The sequence below is a fragment of the Lates calcarifer genome, linkage group LG13 (assembly GCF_001640805.2).
Source record: "Lates calcarifer isolate ASB-BC8 linkage group LG13, TLL_Latcal_v3, whole genome shotgun sequence".
Lineage (NCBI taxonomy): Eukaryota > Metazoa > Chordata > Actinopteri > Centropomidae > Lates > Lates calcarifer.
This window is the reverse complement of record NC_066845.1, coordinates 2454719-2476772: the sequence shown is the minus strand read 5'-3', so window position 1 is coordinate 2476772 and position 22054 is coordinate 2454719. Positions and strand designations below refer to the sequence as shown.

Below are 22054 nucleotides of genomic sequence, written 5' to 3'. Positions count from 1 at the left end.
TTATATAGCTACTGCTAGCACCGTAGTTAGCATCAGTAACCGTTGACGCTCTTGAACGACCCCTGTAGTCACGAAAATGCTCCGTTTGGAGACACTCGAAAATGTCGTACGTTTGAAATGTTCAAACGTTATCGTGGCGATAATAGGACTTGGAGAAACTAAACGCAAACTTTCAGCCGAAAATGCGTTGACGATGAGCAACGAAGTAATGTCTAACAACTGATAGGAAAAAGAAAACTAAACGGGGATAAATCGTATTCAAGACTCGATTCGGGATTGGCCGAATAAATGTTACAGGTGTGTACATGAAGGCAGCATTGACGTAGTTCGTGAGGTGCAGAGTTTTGTTTTTTGAACAGTATTTTTGTTCCACGCAGTTGTGTGTTAAAAATAAAATAAACCCTGTATTTAATGCCTCGGAAAGCTACTATAGCTGGTTAACTAGCTATGTATTGTCGTCAGATTTTGCGGGCACGGTTCGTCGGGACCGGAGCGACTCACCTCAACCGTTTGCACCGCGTTTGTCTAACTGAGGTAGCTCTTAAAATAAACTGTCTTGTTCTCATTCTCATGAACATTTTCCTTTCTTTACCTGCAGCAGAGCATTTGGACAACACCTGTCCTACCAGCTCTGGTGGTGGCTGTGGGAAATCTGCAGTGCCCCCCCGCCACCAAGAGGTTTGGTTTATTGTGGCCCCCTTAAGTTGTTTTTTGCTGTTTCAGCAGCAGTTTTCAGCCCAGAGTTTTTTATTTCGTGTCTCTGTGTCATGTGTCTCACTGACCCACAGAGACCACTGTGCACCAGAAGCGACGAGGTGAGGCTGGCGGAGGAGGCCAGCAAGAAGTACGGCTCCCCAGCTCCAACCATCTTCTCCAAGGTTATTGACAAAAGCATCCCCGCAGATATCATTTATGAAGATGAGAAGGTAAACATCACAACATATTTGAAAAAAACATGTGTCTGTGAGTGTTTATTATCTCTGCTGGCCTATTCCACGTGGAGTCTGTAGATAATGAAATGTAGTGTGGTGTGCGAAAGTGTACATACATATTCTATTGATTTTTGAAGTGGAAAGAAGTAGTAAATGCATATGCACTGTTATTTTGAAAATAGAAAAATGGAATAGCTGTGCCATGTACACAATGTTGGGAACCCGTAAACACCCTTAAAAACCTCAGAACCTCAGGAACTGTGAGGCCTTAATTGACTTAATAAGATTTGTAAGGTAGGTGAACAATTGCCAGCTGATGGCATTTCCAGACAGATAAATTGTCAGTGCTACCTTGTGGACCTTCTTCAAGAAACACAACTCTCACAGTCCCCCTGCCCTGAACATCACTGAAATTCCGTGGACAGATGTTAAACTTGCTGTGTGTACAAGACAATAGCCTAAAAATATCTTTGTACTTGATTTGCAGGAGGAGTGGTTGAAAATTCATAAATCAAGAATAGAAAGACTCTAAGCTGCTGTGTATCTGCCAGAGGAGGGGATTATTAAGTAAAGTGACTTAATAGGGTGCCCAAACATTTGCACATGCCACAGTTACTGAAAGAAATGTGATGTATCCCAGGGTTCCCAAAGTTCTGTAACACTTCATATATGTTGTTTTTGTGTGTTTATCAGTGTTTGGCATTCAGGGATATCAGCCCACAGGCCCCTGTTCATTTCCTGGTCATCCCAAGAGTCCCTATTCCTAGAATAAGTGAGGCCAAAGATGATGATGCTGAGGTAAGCTGGTTCATTGATTTCTGTCCATTCTCTGCTGAGGTGTTCTGACAGAGCCCATCCTACATGCATGGCCTATTAAGTCCTGGACAGGTCATCAGTCTATCAGTGGGTCATGACATAATGTGCTCACATCCATCACTTTTTTTGACTTCTAGCTCCTAGGACATTTGTTGATTGTTGCCAAAAATGTGGCAAAGCAAGAATCTCTTGATAAAGGATACAGAGTGGGTAAGTTATTTTGTTGCTAACAGTCATTTCTATGAAAATACAGACTGTTTATTTGTTTCAGTATTGAATTCTGGGTATGTTTCTGTCCTCCACAGTTATCAATGATGGAAAGCATGGTGCTCAGTCAGTTTACCACCTTCATATCCACGTCCTGGGAGGAAGACAGATGACATGGCCTCCAGGATAATGGTGTCATATGTATGTTAACGTGTCTGTCAGCTACTTTGATTTGCTTAATCCCATTAGCTTGATGTTATATGTGGTGGGTGTAATTGATTAAAAAAAATCATATTCTCATCCCATTTCCTTAAAAAAAAAAACTCACTTCCTCACACAGAATAAGAAATGTAAATATGTTGATCCTAACAAATGTAAAACTTAATTGTAAAAAGTCAGAGTAAAGACATTATGTTTGATACAGCTGCTAATAAAGACACTTAAAAATATAGACGTGTGAGCTTTAAAAATAGGTGGAACACACCTTTTAATTAGAGCAGTAATACTCTTATGTTGGTAAATATGTGGATTTTTTCAATACACTTTTTTTTTTATCTTGCTCTACAGAATATTTGATATGTAAAATCATCAAGTACAAAATGTTACTTTGTTTCTGTTTCTTGATTCTGTTTTATTACTTTTTAAATTGTGGATTTACTTTATTGACATTCAATCTAAATTTGTTTTGATAGCACTTCATGATAAAGCACCATTTATAAAGGGGTTTTTAAAGCTTGAATAATGAAGGACTCTCTCAATGATTAATGCATTATTTACTAATGTGTTATAGATTTGTGATTTCAGACTTGTTATAGTATAACTTGATTAACTTTAGTTTGACCAGCTGTTGATACATGTGCAAAACTTAAAGTAGTTAACAGTCCATTGGAGGGAACAGCCAGAGCTAAAAAGGAAAAAGTGTCTGGCTTGAGAGGATTCTTCCACAATCTGGCAACCCAAAAGTTGTTCTTGCTGATGGATTATATAACAATACATTTTAGTGAATACAGATATTAGTAAATGATATATTAATCATAAAATAAATCCATTAACTGCAGCTTCTGAACCCCTTTAGAAATGGTGGTTTATCATGCGCGTACAGCACATTTTAAATGGTCTTGTGTGTTGTCCTGGCACTGATGAAACCCCTCACTAATCATTTCACAACCTCCACAGTCGGCATGTGCCCAGATATTAGCAGTGAGGGTCGGAGTCGAGAGGGATGTGGTGTGACTGGGTGGTACGATTCAGTGACCCTGGTGCCCGTGAGTAAGGTTACTGTGTGTCATTTGAGAACAGAGGGTTGAACTTTCCTCTATATTTACTTGCAAAACAATGTCCACTTCCTTGGACACGGTTATCAGACAGACGTGGCTGTGAGATATGAATAGGTCAGGAGGAAAAGAGGAAATGCAGATGCAAAAGTGAGTAAATTTTTGGCTAAATGATCCCAAGTAAAAAATCTTACTGATCTCCCTTATACAGTTTACTCCAATCACAAAGAACAGGCATAGGTAGAAGAGAGAGTTTTTAAGAATACTGACACTGAGGTGTCTCCCAACACAAATATCTGACAAATATTCTAATATTATGCGTGTCTTAGCGTGTAAATTGTCAACACCTTGACTTTTCTCTCCTGATGTGTCAATCTGTTGCTCAAGTTTTGTTCAACTGTTAAATAACTCTTTTATGGGTCAAAGTCTCACGTATCCTCATAAAAACTAAGAAGACTTATCTGGTTTTATCATTGTTTCCTCTGACAGGCCTCGTCATGCATTATCTGATAATGACAATCTTAATAAGTCGATTTGGGATAATAAAAGTCTCTAAAACAAACAGTCATGCACTTAAGCAATGTTTTATAGGATCTTTATATCCTATTAAATGTTTTGGATTTGAATGTCAGCAGTTGTCAGCTCTATAACTAAATATAAACAAAGCCGGTTGGTTTCCACCAGCCGCAGGGTGTTTGTGTGTCAGGTTCCAGGTCCTCTTCACCTTGAGGAGCCATAACCTTTGGTCAAGTTTGTTGGTGGATCTTTAACTGTTTGACACAGCCTCAGCAGCAGGTGTTCAGAGGATTGTGCAAGTCCCAGTAGTTCTAGACGAGGCGTGTGTGCAGTGTGTGCCCTCGTTCTAGTCCCCCATAGGCTGATATTTTCCCCAGGGGGCAACAGTCGAGTACCTGCAACGGGTAAAGGTTGATCCAGGTCTGTCCTGCACCTGACTGCTCCTGTCAACTTGATGCCATTCAGCTCTGTCACTAAACAAGGTAGGCTGTCATTTATGATTCCCACTTTTTGCTTTTTGATGTTGAAGTATGACACGACCTGTGTATGGTGTCTCTTATCATCCTTGTATGAGGATTTCCACATCAAGTTGCATAGAAAATCTTTATTCATTTAAACGTTACAGTTCTTTTTTTTTTGCATCAGCTGGTTTTTAACTTGTCTTAGTCTGATTTAAGATTTTAGTAAAATACACTGCCGTGCACTGTTTAAGTCATTGACATGTTGACAGAGGCAAACTGTGTTCACCAGCTCTTGGTGAAGTCCTGTATGGTAAATATATTTAAGACAAACACACGACTAGGAGATATGTAGCCCACATTTGGCATGAGCAGGCTCCTCTACTTTTATTGTTTGGTCAACAGAGACAGTCTTCCTTTAAACACCGGCTCCACAAGGATTGGCTCTAGTTAAAAGCTAAACAAACAGCTGCAAACACCACTTGTCTTCTCCGGAATCTCTTCTTTTCATACTGAGGCTAAACATCTGTAATAACGGTGGATTTTCTTTTTTCTTATGGAACTGTTTTTACTATTTTTAATTCAATGCACAGTTTTCTTCAGCGGTGACATCTTATTTCTGGGTAATGTACAAATCCAAGTCAGTAAAAGGACTGAAATCGTTTTGTGCACTTTAATTGATATTTGCTTAATAATCCAGAGCAAAGACTTTACTGTTGCCACACTGGAGTTTTGCAAGTCGTGTGAACTTTGTTCCTCAGACATCTTGACCAAAGTTATCTTAAAAACCAGAGGTCAGGCTGAGATTCTGCTGGGTTGACAGATCTCAATCTAATCTGATTTTATTACACATATAGCTGTTTTACGTTTGTCAGTGAATGTGCCACTAATTTGTTTTGCTTAACTGATTATTTGTGGCTGTGTACTTTATTAAGAACATATAGTACGTATGGAGTATTTGAATTGTTTTCACTGTTGCAAAATATGCACACTAGATGGCATTACTTCACTGTCTGGAGTGCAGACACTAGAGGACAAAGCTGAGGACAGTAGTTGAGTTGACAATATTTACATTATATTAAACACCTGAAACGTTGGTTGAGCCCTTTGTTAACTTAAATTAACTAGTGATAACAGAGATGCAGCATATTCTGTGTGATTACTCACAGTTTGAGGCAAGGAGTATAAATAGTCCTTAGAGATGTCTTAATGCTGTCTGGCACAGTATTCACAATTTCAACATTTAGACCACTGCTGTACGTGATTAGTAGCATTGGCGGTCATTGGCTCTGACACTGTTGCAATGACTTTAGTGAATGTCAGTCTGGTATAAATAAGCATAGTGGTGCTCTTTCATAATAGATAATAGATAGTTATCAGTGGAGGACATCTAAAGTTTTTTAATGTTAATTTCACTTCACATCAATTGAGGATAGTTTTCTCTTTTTCTAGCAAATACAAGATGAGCATCCAAGGAGATTCAGTTATGAGCAACGGCGTTGCAGTCATGGATGTTAATACTGAGAGGTATGTAAAGTGATGCATGTCCTCAAGTTTGAAACAAATCTTGAACCAAGACTTTCATGAAGACTTGATCCACTTAGGTATCAGTTCTCATTCATAACCTCCAAACTGCTTTCACAGCATCACTTCCCAAAAGGCACACACAATGTCAGACTCAAAGACCCACTCCACTGTCATCCTCAATGGAGATGTCGCCACAGCAGAGCTCAGTGGATCATCAGCTTCAGAGAGCCAGGAGACTCATCCCTCTGGCACTGCTGAGACACTGGCTGAACCACCCAGATCTCCTGAGCTGGAGGAAGCTACTGAGGAACTTTCACTAGGTAAGAGACTGCGTGTAGGAATGAGGAATTAATCCAATGTGAGAAGCTGTTTCTGAAGTGAAAACTTCTGAGAGCAATTGTAAAACACAGTAAGACTTCAGGGTTGGCAAGAAATTGGAGAATTTGTGAAATTAACAAGACAAGAAATAAGAAAAAAAAATGTATTGCTGATTCACAAATACTGCTTATTTTTCCTGACTTCTGTTGTGAAATTCTGGATAGTTTTACCTCTTCAGGCCTCTTAAAACAACTCAAATGATACAATCTGAATAAAGAAGCATCACTCTTTAGTTGAACATGTATGCAAACTGTAAAAAGAGGATTGTGAATAGACATTATGTCACTTTAAAAGATGCTTATGAAGTAAATTAAATAAGCAGGGTTTTCAAGCTGGCAAATAACATTTAGAAAGCACAATAAACACAAATACATCACAGAAAAAAGACTTAAATGTAATTATTGTTAGACAAAGCAAAATGGGTTTAAAAAATTATTAATAATTATTTAGCCTCAGCTCCCTGGCAGGTGTCTGTTTCCTGCGAACATCAGTCTTAATTATGGAGCAGAGAAGAGCACTTTTCTCATCGGCATTGAAGTTTAAAGATTATTTCAAAAGACATGTCACCATGCTGCGCCTTCAAAACAATCAGGACATTTTTGAAAATCTGTTCTAAAACTTAACAGGGAACCAGGGAGGGGAATCTAGTAATTGGTGTGATACTATCTCTTTGTTGCAGCCCCATTCTGGAAAAGTTTCATGTGTGGTGTATTTTCAGACGATGCCAAAATATTTAAGACAACTGCAGTAATTTTAGGTAGTAAAAACAAATGCAAGAGAGACTATTTTCAGATTAGCTTAAGATAGCAATGTTTGATATATTACACTGGTTTATATAATATATCAATATTGGTCTCAGTGGTAAAAAAGCAACCTTGCACAACGTTTCTGTTCTTGAATTGGACACATCTCATTTTTAGCTGCATGGCATTCTGGTGGAGTTTTTAAAAAATGTTTTGTACTTGTCACGTCTTGATTGTTTTTTGACATGCAGTCTGAGAAGCTGTCAAACAGTCAAGACATTTTGAAGCAACGTGTGCTTGTGAATAATATAATAAAGCAAAATTAAAAAGGGAAATACAGAATTAGAATGGGGAGGAAATAGACAACACATTAAGAAGGAGGGTGTGCGAAAGAAGCTGTAGAGTATAAATCATATGGTTTATTGTATCAAATGATTCACCAAGATCTACATAAAACCAAAGCTGTTTGCAAAACTTTGTGCATTATTCAAAAGAAATTTGTGACCTTTTTGAAAACAACTGCAGTTCTGTGAAGTTTAAAAAAACTAGACTGAGGCTAAATCAGAAATAGGACTTAACCTTTCACTCAAGTATTCACAGTCACATTCCCCACTGTGAAGAAGACAATGTGCCTGAGGTCAAAGAGCTGTGACAGTAGATAAAATACTAAGGAGTAAAGTGTTTTGTAGGAAAGTGGCAGCGAAATAATAATAGACTTGACACTTTTTACAGTGTGGCTCCATAAAATCCAGCTAAAGGAAGGAACAGGAAAAATAATCAATGCCATCCTAGAGTTTTGGTGAGAATCAGAAATAAGAAAACAGACTGATGGCAGGAAAATAAAACAACATTATATACAAAATAAATATAAAAAACCCAAATAACAGAAGGGAAAATTATCAAGCCCTATGTGCATTGTTACAGCATTATTTAGTCTGTGCCCTTTTGTGCATCAATCTAGGAACACAACTCTACATTCAAACTATGTTACTTCTAACCAAACCTGATTGGTGGGTAGACATGGACACTCTATAGCTTCCTGTTTTGTCTCAGATGACAACACAGCCTTCCCCTCTTCTCTGCAAATCATGTTGCACTAAGCCAGCAGGTGTAAACACACCCACAGGGGTAGTCATTCAGAGATGTCTGCAGTCCTCTCATACACCCGACTCGTCTTCTAAAGCACAAGCTTGCTGTGTCTTGGTTCAGTGCTGCTGCCTTTTGAACTTGTCACTGATGGCAGGTAAAAGCGTCTGCCCCTGTTGTCCCAATACAGAGGAGCCCAAAGCAGTTCCCCTGTCGACGGCGACTCTGGCAACAACTCTGGCTCCAGCTGATCAGCTATGGAGCACCAGCAGAGACAAGGCAGTCAGGCTGAGGATGGAGGGCTCGGGCCAGGCCTCCGAGACTCCCATCACCATCCATCAAATGTTCCTGCAGACGGTGGAGAAATACGGGGATCATCCCGCTTTGGTTTCCAAACACGAAGGCCAGTGGGTGACCCTGACATGGAGGCAATACTACGAACAGTGTCGGGCAGCTGCTAAAAGTTTTCTCAAGGTTTGTTTGCAAATTAACTTATTCTGCATATATTGTTATATAAAAGATTGTACTAATGTGAGCTTGAAATATGGTGCAATCAGGAAGTATTTGGGCAGTGGCTTTTATTGTTCTGTTGTCTGTACTTCAGCACATTGATTCTGAATGAAACATTAACTCTGAGATTACAGTATTGGCTTTTAGCTTCAATTTAATTTGGTCAAAAATGTAGGAACTGAAGTTTTATACATGCTATACTGCCTTCCAAAGTCAGAGCAGTAACAACAGAAACTGTGAATTAAAGATTCAAGGCTCTTACTAGTTTATCTGATCTTCCTTTTTCTCTCAATAATGATTTAGTTGTATTATTCACGTGGTATAAAAAAACTCAATTACTAAGTTTTAGGAGCATCAAAACTGATTTTTCAATTCCAAGACAAAGGGAAAATTGACAGTGTAAGAGTTTCTTCAGTAAGGTAAGATGTCAGATTCTACTCTTGATTAAACTTTTACCAAATTTGTAGTCATTGTGTTTTGCCTTAGTAGGGCAGTGTGGTCCAGTTTTCAGGAACAGAAACAGGGAAAGGGGAGGCAAATTCATTTACACAGTTTGTGCACAGAGGCAGTTTCAACTGATAACGATTCTGAAACTGAGACTGAAATAGCAATACAAATGTCAACACCCCCCCACCCCCACCGCCAACCCACTGCCACCACGTTATGTTACGAATGCAACAAAACCTCTCGCCTAATGACAGCTGGGGTTGGCTCTATCCCCCCGCAACACAGGGATAAGTGATATAGATAATGAATGAATGAATACTACAAAACTTATTCTCAATTAACACTATAATGTTAATCAGAAATGATTATTCTACTTAAAGTTAGGCCAAAAGACCAAAGACATGAGGAGTGATCCCAGTGACAGCGTCCCATATGTTTATGCAGCCATCTTCATCATCTGGTTGTCTCAGGGGCTTTTCCTGCCTCAGCAAATACATAACCTGTTGGACTGAGATCAGGTTGCCTAGTTTGTATGATTGCGATCATTATCTTCTTGCATTGTTATTCCATGTGCATTGTCTTGCATCTAAGTGAATAGGGATTAAAATGTGTTACAAGTTCTACAGGTTCTACATGTAAACACTCAAAGCCAAAAACCCTTTAAAACTCTGCTTCATTCAAATCTAGTCAGGTCAAAATCAGTGAAAAATGTCATTGTATACTATTATATGTACTATTACTTGGTCTGTGCTGTGTGTAATAGTCTACATTTATAAATAGAGGATCATGTGACACTCACATGAATTATATTCTTAGAATTAGAGGCAACACAAACCTTTGAATTCCTGGCACCTGCTTTGTAAACAGTATTTCAAATTTTACACCCTCTCTCACTGCAACCTCCTCGGGGTGAGAATGGGCTGCTGAAAACCAACACTCAGGTGTGTGAAATTCTCAGCTTGTGTTACGTCTCCTGTTTCATGGCCATGTTCATGTCTCATGAGGTGGAGTGGCTTTTGAAATGAGATGTAGGTCAAAAGTAACAGGCACTGTGCTGCTATGTCATTAAAGTTACATGCTCTTAAAACAAACAAACAAACAAACAAACAACCTCTTGGCTTTTTGTAGTTGGGGCTGGAGCGTTACCATGGTGTAGGGATCCTGGGATTCAACTCCCCCGAGTGGTTCATCTCAGACATTGGCTGCATCTTGGCCGGGTAAGATCATATTTAAGATATTTAATGAAACAGCCTGTAGACTTTACAGTCTTTGTATTAGAGATGCCTCGGCATAGTTTTACCTGACACTGCACTTTTATCTCTGCTCAACAAGCTTATCTCAAAGTCCTGTGTCTCTGCCCACACCAGTCTGGGCTGGACCAGTTTAAAGTCTCTGGAAACTTATTGTGGGTGTTAGACTTGCTATTTCCTCACTGCTCTCTGGTGGAAAACTGTGGACACAGCCAAAAAGTGTGGTTGGGAATTGGGACTGTTGATCTACTCAAAGACCTAAATTTACCATAAAACAAGGATTCATATGCAGAAACTGAGCCAACTTTGCTTTCTGGAGAAGATGAGACAAATGCATCAGCTTGAACTGTGTGTCTGCAGTTCTTGAAAAGTCTTAAAAAGCAATGAATTCAGTTCACTGAAAGAAAGTATTAGAAAGTCTATTGCAGATGTGGAATTCTATATGTCTTATAATTAATTTTTTTGAGGCAAGCCTCTGGATGGAGTTGTCCTCTTTGTGAGATCTTTCAGTTACATATGCCTTAACAATTAAAGGCATTTTATCTACATCTTTGGCTTGGTGCGACCGCGCCTGAAGTAAGCCCTTTGTCTACAGTTTACGAGTTTAACTTCTAGAGCCCCTTGTATTCATCTGGTCACCGCTATTTACAGCTTCATAACCATGAGAGCCCAGTAATTCTAGTTTAGTAGTTTCTGAAAGTCTTGAATATAACTTGAACCCTGTAGAAACCCTGTTCATGGTTAGCCTCGGTAATTTTTCTGCTCAGGCAAAAGAAATAGTGTGTAATTATTTGTCATTTATTGTTTCTAACATAGTGTAGGCAAATAAGCAAAAGACACAATGAATCATGCAAGGAAATGTATGGATTGATCTGAGCTTTTATTCTCCTGCATCTGATTTGTGCTATAGTGGTCTGGCAACCGGCATTTACACGACCAACTCGCCTGAGGCTTGTCAGTATGTGGCTGCCAACTGTGAGGCCAACATCCTGGTTGTGGAGAACCAGAAACAGCTTGACAAAATCCTGCAGGTGAGGAGCTTTATTACAGTGCTGGCTCTTAGTGTGCCTTTAGTAATAGTCTGCAAAAATGGGGGAAAAAAATATCAGTCCTCACATGCCTTTGTTTAATTTGTCTTTCCCAACAGGTTAAAGATCAACTACCTCATCTGAAAGCCATTGTCCAGTATAAGGGAGAGCTGCAGCAGAAAGCACCATTCCTGTATACAGTATGTTCACTCTGCAAACATATTGATCATTTGTGGTAGAAGAGTGAACTACACTGCTGCAATTTAGTACAGTTCAAGGTTTCAGATACAGTTTTTAAATGTTATCTATGTATTTCTATAGTGGGCAGAGTTCATGAAGCTGGGAGAGGACGTGCCCAATGAGCAGCTCAACGCTGTGATTGACAGTCTTCGGGCCAACGAGTGCTGTACACTCATCTATACCTCTGGAACCACTGGCAACCCAAAGGGAGTCATGCTGAGCCATGATAATGTGAGTAATCCAATATCATTATTATCAATTAATTTTTGATTATCCATTAATCTGCTGCATTTTTTTTTTTTTTTTTACAAAATTTCCATATACATTTCAGTAATTCTACCACACCAGTTAATCATTTCATTTAATGAAAAGTCAAGAATTGTTGGGTCTCTCTTTATTCATATAATAATACATAGAGTACAGTCTAGACCTGCTCTATCTGAAAAGTGCTTTGAGACTTTATTGGGATTCGGCACTATATAAATAAAATTGGCCTGACATGACTTGAAAACAGTCTCCCAGAATTCAAGATAACATCTTCAAATTCCTTGTTTTTGTTTGACCTTTGTTTGTCCAAATCCCAACGATGTTCAATTTACATGTGATATATGACAAAGAAAAGCAGCACAGGCTCTCATTTGAGAAGCTGGAACCAGAGAAAGTTTGCCTTTATTCAGTATTTTTGCTGAAACCACCACCTGTTTGACCTGTTGCCCTCAGGACGGCGCTTCAGGTCAATCAAGTCCCACACCACACCACCAGACTCACCAACAGCTTCTTCCTCTGGGCAATTCGGACCATAAACAAACACTGACCATACCCCACCATACCCGCCACCCGCTCCCCTCACCCCACCAACAACACACCTCACACACACACACACATGCACACACAGAGCCAAGGACACTATCCATCACCTGCACCTTAAAGTGTCCTAAACTCTTTGCACTATTGTGTGCTGTTGTGTGTATGTAGATTCTATTTAAAAGTGACATTGTAAATTTTTGTAATTTTGTAATTCTTGTATTTTTTTGTAATCTCTTGCATTATATTGTATACATCTTGTATATTGTGTACATTTTTCATATTTCTATTTGTATTTAAATCTCTTCTATAGTGCACAGTCTGTCTTCGTGGAGCACCCACAATTTCATTGTACTTAACTGTACAATGACAATAAAGCCTATTCTATTCTATTCTGAAAAAAACTACTGAAACTATTAAGTGATCATTCAAATGGTTGCTTATTATTTTTCTATCTGCTAACTATCAGTGAAACAACTGATAATTTCAGCACTTTTCCATCTTTCATTTCACTTTTATTTAGTGAACTGAATAAAATAGAATAATAAATAAAGGGTGATTATGTCACATAAAGGTAGAAAACAGTAACACTGTTTCTGCCCTTTTTTCAAAATGTCTTTTTACAGTAATGTTATGCATGTGTGGGATGGATACAGAGGGCGATGTTAGTGTGTATTTGCTGATTTGTATTATGGAAATTCAAGAAAAATATTTGAATGAGAAAATGCTCTGATGACGACTCTTTTTGACGTGCAGGTGACATGGACAGCCCATACAGCATCTACCATGGTAGATTATGTCCCTGCCACAGAGGTGGTGGTCAGTTACCTACCACTCAGCCATGTGGCAGCCCAGATGTTTGACATGTGGATCACCATGGTTTTTGGCGCAACCATCTACTTTGCAGAGCCAGATGCCCTCAAGGTAAGGATGTCTGCTGTTGTAGTATGCACACTGAATTCAGCAAGGAAGGTTTCCTGTCTAATCCTCATTAATTTTTCCAGGGCTCCTTAGGAATAACACTGAGAGAGGCTCGCCCCACTTTTTTCATGGGGGTCCCTCGAGTATGGGAGAAGATGCAGGAAAAGATGAGAGCCATTGGTGCCAAGGCATCCCCAATGAGGAAGCGAGTGGCTGACTGGGCAAAATCCATAGGCCTGCAGTACAACTACAGTGCCATGAGCGGGTGAGACAGCAACAGGGATCCTTTGTTAGAAATCAGGAAGAACAAATGTCAGGTGTTTGTGAGATCCATTAACAACATCCCCTTTCATCCAGTGATGATGTAGAGTATGATACCAGATATTTTCTCAGCATGCTTGTTACAGTCTGTTCTAGGCACCATACGGGCTGTAAATAAACATCACATATAGATGTTACCCAGATTTTCACTGTAAGATTTTTATGTATTATCATGACCAGATCATCATGCAAGTTTAAAGCACAAGACAAGATTTCCTCAAACATGGGTGGCTTGTTTGATCTTATCAACAGCTGCATGATTGGAGCACTCTGGTGGCTGAATGTTTACAGCACATGCCATATAACAACCAATTCCTGCCAGGGACCCTTAAGTCACCAAAGTGATTACAACTCATCCTGAAGGGATCATGAATGTTTTTACCAAATTTCATGCCAATCCATTGAATGGTAGTGGAGTCCTTTCACTAAAAATCACAAATGTAAATTTTATTTTGAGCTCAGTTTTTAATTTCTAACAAATCTTAAACTTCAGTTTTAACCTCAAATATCATCTCCGACCCTGTGTAGAGATTTAATTTCATCTTTTTGGTTACAGGGAGAATCAGGTGCCATGGGGTTTCATGCTGGCGAACAATCTGGTCTTCAAGAAGGTGCGTGCTGCATTGGGCTTAGACCGCTGCAAGACCTGCTTCACAGGTGCTGCCCCCATCACCAGAGAGACTTTAGAATACTTCATGAGCCTGAACCTCCCATTGATGGAGCTATATGGCATGAGTGAAAGCTCCGGTCCACACACCGTCTCAGTTAACAACGCCTACTGCATCACAAGGTCAGCAAAAAAGCATTATAGAAGATATGGAATATAACTATTATTATTACTTGTCTTGAGGGTTGTAAGCACACATTAATTTGTTGGGAATCAGACATCAGACCTAAATGAGCATATTGTTGACTTAATGATTTGTCTCTCCAGTTGTGGGAAGGTCATGCCAGGTTGCAAGACGCGGCTGGATAACCCAGATAAGGATGGAAATGGAGAGATCTGTTTCTGGGGACGGAACGTCTTCATGGGCTACCTGAACATGCCCGACAAAACGGCCGAGGCTCTCGACCAGGATGGCTGGCTACACTCTGGTGACCTGGGAAGACATGACCAGCGCGAATTCCTGTACATCACAGGGAGGATCAAGGGTAAGATGTGGTTTAAAAAAGCCTTTTACGTGTTCTTAGTTTGGGTACGACTTCCTCCACTGTTGATAGTAGACTTTTCAGCTCAGCTCAGCCTCGGTCACACTTCAGAGGAGGTGGCACAAACATGTCAGTTGTTTGACTGGTTCAGTTCTCCTCGTTCAAAGAAACAGCTTGGCAACGTTTTTGTGGGGACATAGTACAAAGGTTTTCATATACCTTACCAAACCAAAGAATGTGGTTAACCATTGTGATGTCTGCATCATACTTCTATGTATCCTTAGTGCAACTGCTAATGATCATAGGAATATCAGGAGTTAAAAACCTTTTCTATAAATACCTTTCTAATCACCCATTCTAATAATGCATATTTAATTAGACGACACACACATGCACACAGCAGTGGGAATATTTAGGGGCTGCAACCAATGTCTGTTTTTAATGCAGATTAATTTGCCACTTATTTTTACAATTAACGGATTGATATTTTTAAATGTAATTTTTGTGTGTGTGTGTGTGTGTGTGTGTGTTTGTCTGTCTATAATTATTTGTCTTCTTCATATTGTTTTATTAGCAACATAACTTTTTGAAACACTTTTTAGGATTTTTTGGTTTGTTTTACTTTGGAGTGAAAGTTGGCCTTAGGAACTGGGGGTGGTAACCTGATAATGATTGGATGTTGCAATGTTTTGTCATGTGTTTACTTGGACACAACAACTGGACACTTAACATTGGAAAACAAGTCATAGACTTTTGAACCTGTCTTTTTTAACACAGAGCTGATCATCACCGCCGGCGGAGAGAACATCCCTCCCGTGCCCATTGAGGATGCACTGAAGGCCGAGGTGCCAATCATCAGCAATGTCATGCTGATCGGAGACAAGCTCAAGTTCCTCTCCATGCTGCTCACTCTGAAAGTAACCAAACTCCCACTCCTGCAAAATCTCACAGCTGCTAAGTAGATAAAACAAACACAGTAATGGCCCTTCTCTCTGTTTCCACAGTGTGTTGTAGACGACAATGGTGATCCCACAGACGAGCTGAGCCCAGAGGTTTTGGACTTCTGCCAGCAGCACAGCGTCACAGCAACCAAGGTTTCGGAGATCGTAGCCAATAAGGAGCCCGCCATCTACAAAGCCATTCAGGAGGGCTTGGAGCGCGTCAACGCCAGAGCAACGTCCAACGCCCAGAAAGTCCAGAAGTGGGTCATAGTGGAGCGAGATTTCTCAATTGGTGGTGGAGAACTGGGTGAGTTTTGTTTTGCTTCCTGCAGTTTGTCCAAAATCAAACAGCCACTGATGCACCATAGGGATGTCATGTATGCAGGCAAAACCAGGGTTTAGCATTATCTTTACGTTTATTCATTCATTGCAAGCAAGCAAACAAAATAACAGAAAGAAATCATCGCTCTTGCTGCCTCTCTTGACAAAGAAATGCAAAGCAAACTAAGGAAATAACTAATAAAGAACAGATATTAAATAAATCTAGTCTGTCTTGAGCAAATATTTACATAAGTCACATACTCAAAACAAATAAACAACACAGCAGACAAGCTAAGATAAATACCTTCCACACTTCCTCTCATGACTCGTTCCTTTGGCATTAAAAACTGGAGCAAAGGTCAGTATACACCGATATTATCAAGGAATGAGGAAGTGTGGTATATTTGATGGTGATGATGTGAAGATGATGAAGAGAAGATCTCCGCTGACACTGTCTTACTTGCATATAGAAGTTTATTGCAAAGAAGTCCAGCATTCAAAACAAGCACTGCAGTAGCTTGTGAGAGGATCCGAGCCAATATGGGTCTCTCTCCCAACAGCTCTCAACATCAGTATATATATATATATATTTAGTCGTCTTTACAATTTACAGCGAGACATTGGGCTCTCACTCAATGACCTCACTTTTCCAACAAACAGAGAGAAGGAAGGAAAGGCCCTCTCTCTGTTCCTTATATGTATATGTTCATGGCTACTAACCTAAACATGAACCCAAAGAATAGAAGGACATACATGGAGCTTCAGGCATCGAAAAGAGTAAAAACCATATATGGAACGTCAGACACTACAGAAGTATTAACCACAACGGTCACCTTTTAATAAACTCAAAAGTTTGATCAGCTAAATCAAGATCACATCGTAATCAGGTCACAAGTTTTGTGACTGTGCTGCGTGCCAGGCAACATTCCAGTGAAGTTTGTTTGGTTGAGATTGAATTTGTGTCTCTCTGAAAACATTTTTAAAGCTGCTGTGGATTAAATGTATGTTACTGTTATTGAGTATCGCTTAGCAGCAATCTAATCTCCAGAGACTTGGATTGAATTAACCTGTTTTTTCTTCTTTGTCTGTGCAGGACCCACCATGAAACTGAGAAGGCCCATTGTTGTGAAGATGTACCAGGAGAAAATAAACGAAATGTATGCAGTTGCTACGGAAAAACAGTAAATTGTACTGCACAGAGATGAGAGAGGTTTGTAATTTAAAGGTTGCTATATTTTTTTGCTATCACTACATAGCCAATGTTAGCAGCCATTGCTTTTTTTAAGACAAGAGGTCTGGCCGACAATACTTACTTATCCTCTCATGTTGGACTGAGGGCAGACTGGATGCCAGGTTAGGGCTAGCTGGTTAGAATACTAATTTAAGTAGAGGGAAAAAAGCGATAGGAATAGCAGCAAAAAAAGAACTGACACTGGTGTTGGTTTACACCACTGGAGACAGCTCTTGGCGAGTAAAGTAATGAAGCTTGATACTGAGCTCGCAACATGTCTTCTAGACTGGTAATTAAACAGCTTTTCTAATGTTGGCTATGTAGAGATAGCAAATACTTACATATAGCTCCTTTAAGGGGAAAAATCTTGATTCTGGTGGTGTTTTATTTAATAAAGGTTTGTGCTGCTATGTTTTAATATGTCTTTTAGTAAGTCTCTCTGTTCCAAATCGATATTTAAGCTGTTAGATGTACATACAGTTTCACTGCAACTGTGCACTTTTTGTAAATTAAAAATCAGAGCCAAATCTTGCCATTTACCATATGGCATATACAGGTGAATCGTACACTGTCACTCAGCACCAGTCACATGTGGAGTGGGGAACACTGGATAGTGTCTGTCATCATTTTGGGAGGTACACTTTTGCATTTTTAGTTTTTAAATGAAATTTTGTGAACCATAACCGACTGTGGCCTAAATAGGAAAGTTTTTTTGTGTGATCATGAGCATATATGTATTTTATTTTTGAAGCAGCAGTATCTATTTAAATATTTTACAGCATTGATTGCCAGTTTTCTGACATATGTTTTGTACGTTAGATAATCCCCATCTGGCAAAGCTACTGCAGACATTGCCTCTGTAGATTGGAGATGATGTTTGAATATGTGTTTTTATGATATGATAAGAATATTACTAGTCTGAATATAACCAGTCACAAACATGTGCAAATTACAAAGCATAAATTTGAATTTGTGCTTCTCCATGTACAGTTTGACGAATACTGAAATGTTTATTTTGTGATAGTTGTTCCCTGATTCTCAATAAAAAAAAAAAAGAGTGATTTGGACAAATTACCTGATGTGTTTCGAGAATGTGTGCATTTGTTTTAGTTTTGAGTAATCTTTTTAATGTGCATCGTATATACCAGGGATCTGAACTACTGCTATTCATTTCAGCATATGATCCAGCATCATGTACAACAACATGAACAACTTCTTACATTATCTTGGAGATTTTTAGGGTTTTGGAGGTGGTAACTTGATCTTATTGAAAATACAATGAAATGTATTGTTGTGTCAGTGTGAAAAACGTATTGTTTCACAAACCCTTTTTCCTTGCACAGAACTGATCATCAGTGTCTCTGTGCTTTAAGAAAACTGTAGTTAGAAGTTTTTTAAAAATCCCCCAGGCTTCAGTTTAACCCTTTAATTATTGACAATCTCATTACTCAAAAGACCCATTTAGACAGGGGCCAATTTAGAAAATGGATAGCCAGAGGGACTGCGTATGATTACAGTATATTTAACAAAGCCAGAGACAACAACTAAAAGCAAACATGGAGAGAACATGTAAATTACATTGACCACTGCCTATATACATGTATTCTCAGTGTGTCTTGTTGACAGACAGCTCTTTACCATTACTGATTCTGGTTTCTGATTTGTTTACTGTAAATGGGTGTCAGGGTTTTTGCTACAGCATAGCAGATCTGTTCATCACTACTGTTTTTTTGGCATGTACTGTATATATTTTCACAAAACTGTGTAGGAAATATGAAAACAAATTCCCTTTATGTTCACAGGCATATCAGATTGCATTCTTGGACAACTGGTTGGGTTAATTCTCATTTCAGAGCAGTTTTTCAGATAAGGTTACAATGATGTCCTCTAGCATAGTTTGACTATTTAAACTGTTTGTGCAGGGTTGGGCTAATGGCTTTACCTCCCTACAGGCTCTCTGACATCTGACAAAATGTACTGATGAAGCTAATATCAGGTTTAATACATCTGAGTTCCTGAACTCAGGGAAACAGATCTTAACTTTCACACTGGCTGGAAACCTTAATTGGTTGTTCTTACACAACCTTTAACCCATTTTCTATGAATAACTCGTCCTGGCTGGCCAACTCAGGACCTTAAAAGACCTCTAACAATGTTCTGTCTTGTCTCATGAGCCAGATGCCAAGTGTACGTTGCTGTTAGCTGATTCATAGGATAACAGGTAGGACAACCATGTCCACCTATATCAACTGAAAGGAAGCTTCAGGAACAGCACAGAGCACTGACTGTTCAGTATTTGATCTTCAGTCTGAATAGTTCATTCATATTTGTCAAAAAATAGACTTAACCCATTAATGAAGTTTATTTACATAGTTCATGTAAGAACAGTTCAACGAAAAGAAGGAATTTAAGGATAAAATGACTGTTACTGTGTACTCAGTATTGGAAAGATAATAACCATAGTCATGCCTTGTTAGTAGCAGTTATTCTTGATTAATATTCTGTTTGGAAAAACATGGTTTTAAACAAATGTTCTGTGTGTTTCAGCTGAATTCACAGAAGCAACAGGATCCACCAATGGTGAAGGTAAGAAAATATTTTTATTTCTATAAAAAACAGATCACTAAAATATTTCTGAAACCTCATAACAACAAACAATTTATTCAGTTATAAAAATATAATTATGAAAGAAAGAGACCCATGAACAGTCTCAAATGTCACAGAGCTGAACAAAAACCATGTAACAAAAGTACTACCATCAAAAAAGTGTAATAATAGAGGTAATCTGCTACATAAAAAAATGTAAGTAATGTATTAGTAATCTGTATTTACAGAAGTCATTTGTAATATCAGAAGAAAGATGTAATAGTTATCTGTACTATAAAAGTAGTTTGCAGTAACTGAATGTAGTTTTCATCACTAAACGTTATCTGTAAACTTTATAAAAGTAATGGTAAAAGTAATCTAATATCCAAGGTTATAGTAAAAGTAATCAGTAATATAAAGGTGATGCAGAGGTAATACTAATTTAACATAAAGGTGAAAATGTCACAGAATTGTAAGGCGATAAAAAAAAGCATAACAGTAAAATTTCATGAAATGTAAAAACAAGGTCATAGTAAGGCATCAAAAACCGTCAAAAATATCATAGTATAATAAGGCATGTAAAACCATCAAATGCTGTGGTTTAGCTGTAATGTTGAATATTTCTCTATGTTTTCATGGTTAAACTGTTGATGAGGAATAGGTAGTAGTGTATTGATAATTTTCCTTTGTATGTTTCTCTTTGATTTTCTCCAGGTGTCACCACTTCATCCACGACATCGTCTACGATTGCTGAGATGTCGTCCACAATTGCAGAGACATGGTCCGTGGTCAGAGAGACATTATTGACTATGAGGGAGACATCGTCCACGACCAGAGACATTGTTTATGATTGCAGAGACCTTGTCAAAGATGAGAGAGACGTTGTCCATGATCAGAGACATTGTCCATGTTTCACAGAAACCTGCGCAAGAATCGGCGGAGACGAGGGTCACTGATTCAACTTCATCACCCACGATCAGAGACATTATCGATGATCACAGAGACACCGTCTATGATCTCAGAGACATTGTCCACAATCACAAAGACATTGTGCATGATTGCAGAGACATTGTCCGCAATCACAGAGAGTCTGATATTAAACTGTTTATGTTCAGTATTTGATCTTCAGTCTGCAATCTAGTTGACTATTTGTCAAAAAATAGACATAACCCATTAATTAAGTTTATTTACATAGTTCATGGAAGAACAGTTCGAAGAAAAGGATGCCTTGAGCACCTAACCCTAACCCTAACCCTAATCCTGACTAACCCTCTGGCTACAAGTGACTAGAGAAACCTGTAACCCTAACCCTAAACCTGTAACCCTAACCCTAGCATCTGGCTAAAAGTGGTTAAAAGCTGTAACCCTAACCCTAACCTCTGCTACAAGTGACTAAAGAACCTGTAACCCTAACCCTAACCTCTGGCTACAAGTGGCCTCTGGATAAAAATATTCACTATCATACAATATTAAACAGACAAGTATTCAGTGTTCAGACGTATTTATTTAAATTCAGTGTTGTAGCAGCAAAAATAGAAAACGGCATGATATAAACAAGGTAAGATATAAACTAAGATAATATGTAACAATATATAAAGATTATAAACTATATGAACAGTGAAAACAGGACTATGTACACAGTAATAGATTGGATTTAAGGAATGATACTGATACTGTTTGAAATAGCAAAATAGCAAAATGAAATGACAAACAAAATCTAACCTAACATTTCAGTCAGATCAACCTCAGACATTAACACTCTCCTCTGTGCTTTGGCAGCAGAAACAGTCTGACATTATTGTCACTATTGATCTGTATCACATATTCAGAGTAACTCAGAATAAATCACCATCAGACTAAAGAGTAAAAATGCTCACTCAGTAAGTAAAAAGCATTTCTGTACTTATTCACAATAAATCCTCAGCCTGACTTTGATAATTGGAAATTATTTCTAGTGTTTTTATTCTTATGTGATCATACTGTTTTCATTTCACCTTGTTAAATGTCATTCGTGGACGTCGCTAGGACCGAAACAACATGCAGCTATCAGCATTACTTCTCATAAATTAGGTACCTTACTCATGGTTCTGACAACACTGCTTTTAACAGCGCTGCCTCTTACCCATGAACATGCTCAGGAAATCCTGGGTTGACTTAATGACTCGATAACTAGCGTCGTAAAACCACTTAGCCAGACTGTAGTTGTTAGGTTTAGTAAAGCCAGATAACGAAAAGATATCCTGGGTATGTTGAACTTCCTTCATAGTACAGGCCTCAGGATGAACACAAAATAACAAAGAGACAGAAAATGTTGGTAAAGTGAACAGAAACACAAACACAGATTTACACAGATTATTAAGAGCCCATT

The 22054-nt window shown here is 38.7% G+C and overlaps 2 protein-coding genes across 4 annotated transcripts; both read left to right on the top strand.

The window, feature by feature from the left end:
• Window positions 1–304: 304 nt before the first annotated feature.
• Window positions 305–2404, top strand: hint2 (histidine triad nucleotide binding protein 2). 2 transcript variants are annotated; one of them, XM_018669342.2, is made up of 5 exons: window positions 305–534; window positions 789–926; window positions 1626–1730; window positions 1886–1958; window positions 2054–2404. In XM_018669342.2, exons 1-5 carry the CDS (start codon window positions 448–450, stop codon window positions 2143–2145), a joined length of 495 nt encoding a protein of 164 aa, XP_018524858.1. In that variant the 5' UTR covers window positions 305–447; the 3' UTR covers window positions 2146–2404. The 2 variants fall into 2 exon arrangements, with proteins under 2 accessions (XP_018524858.1, XP_018524769.2); XM_018669253.2 differs by having other exon boundaries at window positions 305–678.
• Window positions 2405–3903: 1499 nt separating this feature from the next.
• LOC108878245 (long-chain-fatty-acid--CoA ligase ACSBG2) lies at window positions 3904–18174 on the top strand. Of its 2 annotated transcripts, none has more exons than XM_018668781.2 (15): window positions 3904–4227; window positions 5656–5730; window positions 5848–6050; window positions 8128–8411; window positions 10023–10111; window positions 11055–11175; window positions 11292–11372; window positions 11494–11643; window positions 12973–13140; window positions 13221–13402; window positions 14015–14248; window positions 14393–14610; window positions 15385–15524; window positions 15612–15855; window positions 16963–18174. In XM_018668781.2, exons 2-15 carry the CDS (start codon window positions 5666–5668, stop codon window positions 17052–17054), a joined length of 2271 nt encoding a protein of 756 aa, XP_018524297.1. In that variant the 5' UTR covers window positions 3904–4227; window positions 5656–5665; the 3' UTR covers window positions 17055–18174. The 2 variants fall into 2 exon arrangements, with proteins under 2 accessions (XP_018524297.1, XP_018524383.1); XM_018668867.2 differs by lacking the exon at window positions 3904–4227 and adding an exon at window positions 4670–4826.
• The last annotated feature ends 3880 nt before the right edge of the window (window positions 18175–22054 follow it).

Bases quoted from the DNA above. Each gene is read 5' to 3' on its own strand.
- LOC108878245 (XM_018668781.2), top strand. From the start codon at position 5,666: ATGAGCATCCAAGGAGATTCAGTTATGAGCAACGGCGTTGCAGTCATG. The intron at 5,731-5,847 runs GTATGTAAAGTG...CTGCTTTCACAG, and splicing joins ATGGATGTTAATACTGAGAG to CATCACTTCCCAAAAGGCAC. The intron at 13,141-13,220 runs GTAAGGATGTCT...TAATTTTTCCAG, and splicing joins CAGAGCCAGATGCCCTCAAG to GGCTCCTTAGGAATAACACT.
- hint2 (XM_018669253.2), top strand. From the start codon at position 448: ATGTATTGTCGTCAGATTTTGCGGGCACGGTTCGTCGGGACCGGAGCG. The intron at 927-1,625 runs GTAAACATCACA...TGTGTTTATCAG, and splicing joins TCATTTATGAAGATGAGAAG to TGTTTGGCATTCAGGGATAT. The intron at 1,959-2,053 runs GTAAGTTATTTT...TGTCCTCCACAG, and splicing joins TGATAAAGGATACAGAGTGG to TTATCAATGATGGAAAGCAT.